At 45.1% G+C, this 12,529-nt stretch overlaps 1 protein-coding gene across 1 annotated transcript in view; it reads right to left on the reverse strand.

Annotated features, from left to right (window-relative positions):
* Nucleotides 1-3,912: 3,912 nt before the first annotated feature.
* Nucleotides 3,913-12,529, reverse strand: part of TMEM35B (transmembrane protein 35B) — a 45,827-nt gene continuing 37,210 nt past the window's right edge. Inside the window, exons 2-3 of the mRNA XM_063954418.1 lie at nt 5,880-6,060; nt 3,913-4,318 (exon numbers count right to left, since the gene is read on the reverse strand). Of these exons, the coding sequence (XP_063810488.1) occupies nt 4,188-4,318; nt 5,880-6,060 (312 nt within the window). The 3' untranslated portion in view covers nt 3,913-4,187. The remainder of the gene's footprint in view (nt 4,319-5,879; nt 6,061-12,529) is intronic.

Here is a 12,529-nt window from a genome sequence, read left to right on the forward strand (position 1 = left end):
CATTCCTGTCGCACGGCCGAATGCAGGAAGATTGACATGAAGTCGGCGTTTCTGGGTGGCAACTCACCGTTTTCAGGGAGTGTTTGGCAAAACGCAGGCGTGGCTGGGCATTCGCTGGGCGGGTGTGCGACGTCAAAAGCAGTCGCTCCATAGTTAGAATCAACGCACACGAAATGTAACTACAGGGCTGGTCTTGTTTTGCACAAAAAGAATTTGCAGGCGCTCTGCTGCACAAGCATTCACACTTCTGCAAACAGAAAAGACACCCAGAAAAGTGGGTGGCGACAATGCGTTTGCACGGCTGCTAAAAACTGCTAGCGAGCGATCAACTCGGAATGACCCCCTATGTTCACTCTCTACGTGCGAAGGAGAAACATCATCTCTGCCATCACTTTGGTGAATACCCTTGGTGCCATGGAGAGACCAAATGGCAGGGCCTGGAACTGGTAGTGACAGTCCTGTAGTGCAAACCATAGATAAGCCTGATGAGGTGGCCAGATCGGAATGTGAAGGTACGCATCCTTGATATTCAGAGACACTAGGAATTCCCCTTCCTCCAGACCTGAAATCGCAGCTCTCAGAGACTCCATCTTGAAGTTGAACACTCTTAAGAACGGGTTCAAGGACTTGAGGTTCAGAAGTGGTCGTACTGAACCGTCCGGTTTCGGTACTACAGACAAGTTGGAATAGTACCCCTTGTTGTGCAGATGAGGTGGAACTGGAACAATGACTTGAGTCTGTACCACTTTTTGGATTGACCTGCTGTAAAGTTATACTTGCCTCTTGTGAAACTGGTAAGCCTGATTTGAAGAATCTGTGAGGTGGGAGCTCTTGGAACTCCAGTCTGTAGCCCTGGGAAATAAGATCTATGACCCAAGGATCCTAGCAGGAACTTGACCAGATGTGACTGAATAATTTTAGTCGGGACAGCACACACACAGGAAAAAGTTAAGCATAATTAACCCACAAAGAACCCTTCAGGGAGAGACAGTTATTTGGAGCCAGCCCCCACCGCACCCTTATTGCTAATGCCAAGCTTAGCCGGGTCGCAGACTAAATACCCTGATAAGGGACTTAGTACACTAATAATCGCTCCCCCCCTGCTATGACCCCCTGGTACCGCTGAGGTAATCTGGAGTCTCCCCAGAGGAGCTGCGCGTCCCTGTCAGTCAGCATCCGTGTCTATTGCAGAGGGAAAATGGCAGTGGTGAGCTGCTGGATCCGCCCATAGTAAAGGCCCCGCTCCTTCAATGGCGCACGGTCTTCCTGCTTTTTTTATACTGGCTGAGGTAATCTGGTGCTTAAAATGGAGAGAAAAAACGTTTTAAGGCTGTGTTTGCCAGTGTGGGTACTGTGTACAGTGTACGGAAACGCAGCTTTGTACTGTGTCTAAAGACGCATTCCGCCCTGGTTAGAAGCCGTGCGTCTCCGTACCCTCATGCCGCCATAATGGCCGGCAACCCGCTAGTCGTGACACTGGCTTAGTACTCACCACTCTTCTTTCTTCTGGCTCTGTTAGGGGTGGTGACGTGCTGCGGGAATGTACGCTCACCGTGGTTGGGCTTGCGAAAAGTTCCCTCAGTGTCCTGTCAGCAGAGAACGGGACCATTAACCCTGCAAGAAGTTGGGCCTTTTCCCCCCCAATAGTCCCACAAAGCAAGCAGGCTGGTGCCAACCAACCCTGCCTGGAAATAGCAAACATAAAATAAATGCAGAAACCTCTTCAGGAGTTTCCATAAGCGTGACCGGCTCCTCCGGGCACATTTTCTAAACAGAGTCTGGTAGGAGGGGCATAAAAGGAGGAGCCAGCCCACATTATCAAATTCTGAAAGTGCCCATGGCTCCTAGTGGATCTATCTATACCCCCCCATGGTACTAAAGGGAACCTCAGTATCCTCTTTGACGTAAGAGAAATTGACTTGCCTGCACATTCTATTTTTGCTTGCGATGCCGATCCCGCGGGACCGCGCATCGGCATCGCAGGCTGTGCACACACGGTGCAATATGCACTAACTTTCCTTACAATTTTGACTATAGTCAAAATCGTAAGAAAAGTTAAGTGCATATTGCATCGTGTGTACACACCTTTAGAAATGGCCGTTTCATTGGTGTAGTAGGCATCTTGATGACAGAGTTGTAATGGCCTTACCAAGAGGCATTAGGGGAATGCAACCTGTGGCAATCCAGCTTCTGTGGAACTACACATCCAAGCATGCCCTGCCAGTTTTAGCATGGCCTAACCGCAAAACTGTGTCAGGGAATCCTGGAGTACCAGTTTGCCTACTCCTGCTGACTGCTGATGGATTTATTAGTGCAGACTATTTTTTTAATTCACTTTGTACATTCTCCATCTGACTTCCTACCACTTATACCCCTTTAACACTGGGTTTTTGCTGGTGCAGTGGGGTAGGCAGAGCCTTTCCTGTCATACTAACGTTTGTGCCAGAGTTTTGATTGTATAAAGTATATGAAAAATAAATTCTATGGCAGGTGGGGCAGTGCCTCCCCTGCCTATCTTATCCCTACATCTCTGATCAGAACTCACCACATTTCCAGGAGTTTATACTGCTGCACCTGTGTATAATGCCCAGATGTACCCTTTGGCTCATATATTGTGTGTAAATCTGGCTCTGGTGCTATCCAGTGCCTCCTGAGCTATTTAGCTCACTGCACGTCCCTGAGTCATGACCCAGATGCAACACTACTTGGTACCAGGGTTATTCGCGGGTCCGACCAGGGCCGCCAGTAGTGTGAACGGCATAACCCAGGTTGCAATGACCTGGGTCATGCCTAATAGGTGCAGATTGGTGGACACAATGGCGCTTTGGGATTACATTATCTCCAAGTGTCCCCTGCCTGGTGGAAGACCCGTGTCTGGTGTAATCCGCGACCACCCGGGAATAACCCAGGTCCAACCATGTATGGGGGGTAAGTAGTGAAACCCCGGCTTCAACCTGTGCTCAGTGGCCTGGCTCTGAACCGGGTTAAAGCCGAGGTTTGTGTGTGAAAGGGGTATTACTGTAAAGTGTAGAATTATGTGTGTTGTGCTCACAGTGAAGCTATAATTCTTGTCATATGCTACCTGTGCAAGGTTGCTCGCATCTCAGGTTTGCAGCCAACAACTGTAGAGGTAGTAAAATACAAAGTTTTTACCTGGGGGCCTTTTACATGTTGTGTTTAGTTACAAGTTAATTCCAACTCAGAATCAGGCGTTTTATGTACAAATAGAATGGCAACATTATTACTGGTTTACAGCAGTGACATGGTGGACTTCTGTATTTCTTTTCTAGATAACCCTCCGTTTCAAGCACCTGCTATCACTTATAAATTGAGCAACTTCAATTTTGTGCAGCTTTCTCTATCAGGCATGTATGGGGTTAGCAGCTGACAGATACAGCTTGTCCTTCTATTGCCATTTTTAAAGTCTGTGGTGCCTCCTGGTAAATTCGCACTCAATTTAGAAACACAAGAATAGCGTAGCAGAAGAGTAGAAATGACGAGTGGCTTATCACATATTGTATTTGCTAATGGGTGTAATCTCGGAGATCTACTGCGGTCCCCCAATCGATGAATACTTATTAATTGCGGGTACCACCAGAAAACTGGTGTTTTCAGGAGTTATATCACAAAATAGGCCCCAGGGGAGTCATGTTACTTTGGTCTGATAATAAAATTCATTATGAGCATCTGTAGATTACAGGCCACTTTTTTGAAGATTCACTTTTTCAAAGTATTCTGTCAATTTAATTCCAGAATATATTAACAGTGCTAGACAATGTTGTAACATTGTATGTAGGTTTTTACTGAACATTATATTTATTGTGACCCTGGACTGCTTGTAATGAAACAGTACAAATACATTCCATTAAAGTGGTGACATGAAATAAAAGGAAGCAAGTAACATACTGTGTGTTTTTGTTGAAAATAAATGGCTTTATTATTGGAAAACATATGATTATCTGTACTCCGATTATAAACACTCATCCGCACGTTTTAGCAGTATGACAATTTGTTTTAATCTCAGTTATAAACAGCTGAGCAATATTTGACTTGCTGAATAGCAAGATGGTTAACATAGACAGATAGAAGGCTCACAATACTTCTTAAAAGTCCCCACATTGTAAGACAGTGGTTTACACTATGAAAGTGATTGGTCCGGCGTCGGTCCACAAGACGTCCAGTTATTCTCACTCAGGCTTCGATTTGGATCTTTTGCCTCGCCCCCGGATGTTAAGCAACAAGAGAAGTCCCAGAGAGATAGTAGCAGGAGCACACATGGCGACTGGTTCATTAAGTACTAAAATAGTGTAGATTGCACCTGAAGGGAACAAACAATAGGGAGTAATATCAGAGTAGTAATGTTTTGAAGAACAAGGGTAACATGATTACACAAACTCCAGAGGAACGTACAATTGAAACCGTGCAAATCACTGAAGTCTGACATCTCAATAGCTTTTGAGGATTGAAACTATAATATGTAATAGACCAAAGGGTAAATTTTCTCTTCTGAGGCTTGTGCAAGCCACCACTTCTCGGTGTGTTTAGGCAAGAAATTTATAGCGGATTTCATTAATTCTTCTCCCCAATCTTTACAAATACCCCTAAGCTATGTATCTTTATATCTAGGCACCACAATATGCCTGCAAATAATTAATAAATTATATTTTAAGTTTTGATAAAGCCCTCTCAAAGTAAATTTCTCAACCCTTGAACTAGCTACAAATGACATTGGTTAGTTCATTTCTCTAAATGAGGGATGAAAGAAACAAGAAATACGGATTGTCAGAAAGGTATTAGATATAATACTTATGTGTCCTCATACACCTAATGTATATATGCCATCCAACGCAAGACGACCAACACGACTGAGACACTCCGGGCGGAGTAGCATCATCTTTTTTTTTTTTTAATTATTTTTGTTTTATTCACATCACAGATGTAACAAAACAGCACTTACAGGTGGGAATTCAATTGTTTTTCTCGCGGCCGCCACTAGATGGCAGGAATTCAACTGTTCTGCCGTTCGGGCGCCCAGCAGCCAAGGAGGAAATTCTTTTTCTCGTAGTCTCCTGAGGCGCCAGAAAAAAATGTGTGCAAACTCGGCATTTTGGGAGGCCAAATCTGGACTTTAGACAGGTTTAGCCATTTTACAAGGCTAAACCGTCTGTTTGGGCGCGGATGCATGTGAATATTGACGATTGCTTGGGTGTCTAAAAAGTACTGTTTAACTGTCCCGCGTTATAACCGTTTATGGATTGCAGTGTTTTCTCTTCTACATGATGTTTAAGTACTTGCGTGGGTTTCCTCCCAGACTCCAAAAATATACTGGTAGGCTAATAGGATCCCAATAAAATTAACCCTAGCGTGAATGTGTCTGTGTACATGTGGTAGGGAATATAGATTGTAAGCTCCAATGGGGCAGGGACTGATGTGAATGGCCAAATATTCTCTGTAAAGCGCTGCAGAATGTGTGTGCCCTATATAAATAACTAGTAATAAATAATAATTACATTAACCCTGGAACCCTCTCTGGCCCTTTAACATTAGTATCTCAAATCTGCTAGTTATGTCCATGGGCACATTGTCATATCTGCTAGGGCCACAACTGCTCAACATTGGAAATCTCCCTCCCCTCCTAAAACCTATTTACATTTCGAAATGGAGACTAGAGAGATTCCGTATTCTGTGGCCCCCTCTTCTCCCATTGTGAAAAGGCTCCCGTGGCACATATTTATAATGGAGGGTAAGGGTGCCTCCCTGCACGTACTACCTAACCGAGCCCTTTCACCCTACTCAGCTTGAACAGTATTGTAGCTTTAGACATTTCAAGTTAAACGCCCAACAGAAGTAAACAGGAAGATGAACTCAACCATTCATACCAATCATTATTATACTCAGCACGAAGTTACTAATCTCTTGCAGAATCTGAGGACCGACAGCCAGCAGTATTCCAGCCACTAACTCCACCCATCCTACTGCCAGCATGTATTGGTCAGGATCGGGCTTGAAACCAAAGTCTTTAAGAGGGAACACATCAGCATAATGCACAAATTTGGACTTCTGCATTTGGAAGAGAAAAAGCAGGATTAATAACAATTATATTTTATATGGACAACAATAAACGAACATGTAAGGATGCATACACTTTGAATTGTAAAATGTACCTGTAAATAGAAGAATTGCTTGCAGGTAAAATGTGAGTGGTGCTGTCTGAGTGTTAGTGAATTTAGACTGTAGGCTCCAATGGGGAAGGGGATGGGTGACTCAATAGTCTCTGTACAGCAATATGGTATCGCTATATAAACAATAATACCTAGGATACACTCTTAATTTCTGCATGAACTATAATTATTCATTATCGCCATTTTGTAGCTTAGCCTAGGAATGGTTAGTGATAAAGCAGCTTTCATCACACATTCCTTACGTGGTGTAGTAATGTGACTGCCGGTCACAATACCGACCACTACATCCCGAACCCTGAAAATCCCAACTGTCGGCATGCCGACTAGCAGGGACTATTCCTACTCGTGAGTGGAAAAATATACGTTATGGTAAGAACTTACCGTTGATAACGGTATTTCTCCTAGATCCACAGGATAACATTGGGATATGATGAAGCGACAGCGGATTTGCACCAATCGGTCAAAGCTTTTCGGCCTCCCAGCATGCAACGGGCCCGTCCATATATCCCCGCCTCCTGGCTCAGACAAAATCAGTTGTATTCCCAAAGCTCAAGTAGGAGCATCATATATAGCCGTAATCAGGCGAGAACACACATGCACACCCTTCCGTACAAGAAGGAAGAGGTTAAGGAGAAAAAGGATCCTCAAATCAGGTGAGCCAGGGTGGGATCCCTATGGATCCCGTGGACTTAGGAGAAATACAGTTATCAACGGTAAGTTCTTACCATAACGTATATTTCTCCGGCAGGGTGCACAGGTTATCCACAGGATAACAATGGGATTTCCCAAAGCAATTTAGTGGTGGGGGACGCTCCTCATTGGACAGGAGAATCCTTCGCCCGAATTCAGCATCATGAGAGGCAAAGGTATCCATGGCATAATGTCTAATGAATGCGTTAATGGAAGACCATGTGACTGCCTTACATATCTGTTCTGCTGAAGCATCATGTTGTGCTGCCCATGATGGACCTACCTTACGTGTAGAGTGAGCAGAGACATTAGCCGGAACAGGGAGATCAGGTTGAGAATATACTTCTGAAATAGTCATCCGAAGCCACCTTGCCAGTGTCTGCTTATCAGCAGGCCATCCTCTCTTGTGAAATCCGTAGAGAATGAAGAGAGAATCTGTCTTTCTGATGGCACTGGTACGATCCACGTAGATCCTTAAAGCACGGACCACGTTCAGCGACGCAGCTCCCGCAGAAAGGCCCGGTTCCTGGAAAGTCGGGACTACAATTTCTTTGTTAAGGTGAAATTTAGACACCACCTTGGGAAGATACCCATATTTAGTTCTGAGAACTGCTCTATCTGGATAAATGATCAGAAATGGAGGAGGGCGACATAACAATGCCCCTAGATCTGATACTCTTCTAGCTGACGCCATGGCCAGTAGAAAGAGAACTTTAGCTGTCAACCATTTAAGATCCACTTTATTAAGTGGTTGAAATAGGGCAACTTGAAGGGCCTTTAGGACTAAATTTAAGTCCCAAGGCACTGTAGGAGGAACAAAAGGAGGTTGAATGCGCAGCATTCCCTAGAAAAAAGTATGCACATTCTGTACTTGGCAATTTTATTATGGAACCATACAGTCAATGCTGACACTTGCACTCTCACGGAAGCCACCTTCAAACCTTTATCCATTCCTGCCTGAAGGAATGCTAAGACCCTGGAAACTCTGAAAGATCTAGGGTCCATTTTACGTACACTGCACCAATAAATATAGGTTTGCCATATTCAGTGATAAATGCGAGCGGAGGAAGGTTTCCTTGCTCTGAGCATTGTTTTAATTATCTGTTGTGAGAATCCTCTTGACTTCAGGATAGAGGTTTCAAAAGCCACGCCGTCAAAGACAGTCGATACAGATGTCTGCAATAACAAGGACCCTGCATCAGTAGATCTGGACGTTGAGGGAGCAAGACTGGAGCATCCATCAACATTCTCTGCAGATCGGTGTACCAATGTCTTCTGGGCCAAGCCTGAGCTATTAGTATCACGGCATCCTTTCCTTGCTTTATCTTTCTCACCACCCTGGGTAATAAGGTGATTGGAGACACATAGGCCAGATTAAAGTCCCATCTCACCGCAGGGCATCTATAAAGATCGCTCTGGGATCCTTTGTTCTTGACCCGTATGCGAGAACTTTGTTGTTCTGGCGGGACGCCATGAGATCTATCTCTGGCAACCCCCACCTGTCGACTTGAGTCTGGAAGACCTCTGGGTGTAGAGCCCATTCACTTGCCTGAATGGCGTGTCGACTGAGAAAATTCACTTCCCAGTTTAGGACTCCCGGAACGAACACTGCAGACAAGTCTGGATGATGAAGTTCTGCCCACTTTAGTGTGCGACTTACCTCCTTCATAGCTTTTTGGCTGCGAGTTCCTCCCTGATGGTTGAGGTACGCTACTGCCGTCGCATTGTGAGTGGATCTGAACTGGTTTTCCCCCCAAGAATGTCCTTTGCCTGAATCAGTGCCATGTATATGGCCCAAAGTTCCAATATATTTATTGGCAGGCAACCTTCTTCCTTGGTCCATTGCCCCTGGAAACAAAACCTTACTGACACTGCTCCCCAGCCCTGGAGACTGGCATCCGTTGTCAGAATTTCCCAATCCGATATCCAAAAGGGTCTCCCCTTGTCCAGGTGGGATGTCTGTAGCCACCAGGCTAATGACCTTCATACACCAATCGTAAGAACCATAGTCTGCATTTTTATCATCTGATGAAACCCATTCCATTTGGCAAGGATCAGATGCTGCATAGGCCTCGAGTGGAACTGTGCATACTCCACCATGTCGAATGTTGACACCATCAATCCCATCACACGCATTGCTGCATGAATGGATACCTTTTTACTGTGTAGCAACTCCTGAATCCTTGACTGAACTTTGGATATCTTGTTCAAAGGTAAAATTACTCTCTGAATGCTTGAATCCAGTACAGCCCCCAAGTGAGTCATCCATTGTGACGGAACCAGAGACGATTTTGCCCAATTTATGAGCCTCCCGTGCCTTTGCAGACACGTTATTTTTCTGTTGTAGATGACATTGGAGCAAATCCCGAGACTGTGCTAGGATTAAAAGATCGTAGAAGTATGGAAAAATTCTTATCCCCTGCTGGCGGAGATAAGGTGCCATTACCACCATAAATTTTGGTAAATACTCTGGAGGCTGTGGCTAACCCAAAAAGGTAGGGCCTGGAACTGAAATTGCTGTTGGAGGATAGCGAACCTGAGATAGCACTGATGGGACAGTGCTATAGGAACATGTAGGTAAGTATCCTGTTTATCCAGGAATACCATATAATCCCCTGGCTTCATGGCCAAAATGATGGAACGTAAAGTCTCCATATGAAACCGAGGTACCCAAATGTATTTGTTCAGCACTTTGAGATTGAGAATGGGCGAGAATGACCCATTTGGCTTCTAAACTAGAAACAGGTTGGAGTAAAAACCCTGTCCTGGTTGTGCAGGAGGAACTAGAATTATTACTACTGACTGAAGCAATTTCTGAACTGCCTCTTGCAAAGCCCTGGCCTTCGTCTCTACCAGAGACGGGCTGGTACAAACAAAACCTTTGAGGAGGATGCTTCTTGAAGGCAAAAGCATAATCGAGAGATACAGCTTCCTGCACCCAGGCATCTGTTGTAGACTGCTGCCAGATCTGTGCAAACTGAATTCGGCCCCCCACCCTCGGATTCCCCAGGTGGAGGCCCGCACCATCAGGCTGATGGCTTATTTCTGTTTTACCAACCGGTCCTCGGGTAGCCCGATGCTTTTTAGTCTTACCAGACTTGTTTAATTGGTGCTGCCTGCCATCACTTTTTTTCTCCAAAAGATCTGTCAATTCTTTACCAAAAAGAATATCTCCAGAAAAAGGCAAAGATTCCAAAACCTTCTTAGATTCTGCATCAGCTTTCCATGTACGTAGCCAAACTGCTCTGCGAGCAGCTCTTGTTGAAGTGGGTGCCCTTGAGGCAATAGTACCCATATCCACTGCTGCTTCTTCGAAGAACATCGCAGCCTGTTTTATATGTGCTATATGGGATTTTTGCTCACTAGATGCCATTGAAAAATCCCCCTCCAATGCATCAGCCCAGGCAGCCACTGCCTTTGCCATCCAAGCTGAAGCCATGGGTGGTCTTATGACTGCCCCAGACAGGGAAAATAGTTTTTTAAAAAACCATCCACTCTCCTATCCGTGACATCATTTAATGATGTTGAAGGCAAAGGTAATGTAGATTTTCACACTAATCGAATCATATGCATATCTACCTTGGGAGCCACCTCCCTTTTTAAACAATCCACAGCTGGAAGAGGATAATTAGAATTACATTTCCTAGGGATTCTAAACTTTTTATTGGGCGTAGCCCAAGCCTCTTCAATGATTTCCATCAGCTGAACTGACCCCGGAAACTCAGTCTTAACCGCTTTGGGACGTTTAAACACAGGTGCCTTGGTTTTTAACACAGGCTCTGCTGAATCTTCTAAGGATAGAATGGCTTTCATTGCTTTAATTAACTCCGCTATATCCACTGAGCCGAGACCTTCCTCCTCCTCTTCGTATACAGAACCAGAGTTTATTGAGCTTTCATCCTCCGTGGAATCCTCATCTGAAACGTGTAGCCTGTGAGGATGTAGATTTACTTACCACTGGCTTATCAGCCGGTTTCTTTTGAGAGTCTACTGCTGGAAGTAATAAACTGCAGTTGAGAAGCTGCATGTAAGGGTTAATTGTGTAACCTATCCCTGGTACAGGAGTTGGCCTCACCTTTGCCGCTTTTAGACATGATAAATAATCAACACTTCCACAGTGTACTACACAATTTGTGACTGTAATCACTTTAAGCTTTTTAAAGTGACATACAATCCGTCCTTACCCTGCTTTGCGCCAGCATTGAGGATTGGAATAGAAAAAAAACCTGACAGAATATATAGGAAAGTCAGCAATTACATTAGCAGTCAGTCACATGTTATACATTAGTATAATAAGCAATATGAGCACATCATCAACTACAAATACATTTCAAGTATGTAGGAGAACATATTACTGAATCATGTTTAAACAGATCTACCGTATTCAGACGCATAGCGAAAGAAACAGTAATAGTATACAGACTCATATGCAATAGGCACTTATCTAACTATTCGTACTCAAAAGTTAGATAGAGACTTAGTGCTGTATTACCCATACTCAGTAGAGTGGGATACAGAGACTCACCCCGCTTCCAGGACTGATCAATACGTTTGTGAACGCCGAGTGGATACAGACGCTACTAGTGTATACTGCCGCTCCATGAACCTATAGTGAACAGACGCTCAGTTAACATAGATGCACCAGTCATATAGCCGCCTATGCTGCGCCTGGGTTCCCTTCGTATACAGCGTCTCAGACGGAAGCGGGAAAACAGTTCATGGTGGGAGACTCGGAGGAAACTGGTCATGAACCGGGGGTAGGGGCGACCAGGAGAGTGTCTGACTCCCCACTGTTGACATCAACCCTAGGGATCGCGGCCTCATGCCTATGATCCCTGAGGCCTAGCGCTGGTGCACCAGAGGTGGCAGCCACGTCAGCGACTGTTTGGTAGTCTCCTCCCAAAACAGTGCGGCTGTGTCCGTATTCCCCATCTAAGCAAAACCGATGCCTTACCTTCTCCCCGTGCTCTGGCCACAGCCTGGTAACGTCTGCTGGACCTGCTAGTATATCCGATGCAGACGCCCGCCGAAACAGCACTGTACTTGTGGGTAAGCGTTGTCGCAACCTGGCGGAGAGTTGTTGGAGTGACTCTAAGGTATGTATAAGACGCTTTTTAGAAAGATCACTCAAGAAAAAAATAGTAAGACTATAAAAATATTATAAGAAAGCTTAGGGCTACTGAAAGCCAGCAGCCCTCTGACCATGGTCTGGCTCCTGCCGCACCAAACAAAAACCTGATTTGCCTGAGCCAGGAGGCGGGGATGTATGGACGGGCCCATTGCATGCTGGGAGGCCGAAAAGCTTTGACCGATTGGTATAAATCCACAGTCGCTTCATCATATCCCAACGTTATCCTGTGGCTAACCTGTGGACCCTGCCGGAGAAAGAACCTGTGACGAGCGCAGCCTGCCACGAGCTCTCAAGGGGCTTTGTTGTGCTCGCCCCCACCACCGGCATTTTGTGGCTAAGATACACTCCCAGAGGGCGGCGGCCTAGCGTTTGCACTGCTGCTACTCGGAATGACCACCAGTGCCTGATAAAATACCTGCAAGATGCAAACACGGCTGCGATTCTGGTGAGTCAAGATATTGTCCTCCAGAAATTCCCCTCCAAAATTTGCCTATTGAGTTATTTTTTTCTCGTATCTTATTAACCT

Source organism: Pseudophryne corroboree, chromosome 2 (assembly GCF_028390025.1).
Source record: "Pseudophryne corroboree isolate aPseCor3 chromosome 2, aPseCor3.hap2, whole genome shotgun sequence".
Lineage (NCBI taxonomy): Eukaryota > Metazoa > Chordata > Amphibia > Anura > Myobatrachidae > Pseudophryne > Pseudophryne corroboree.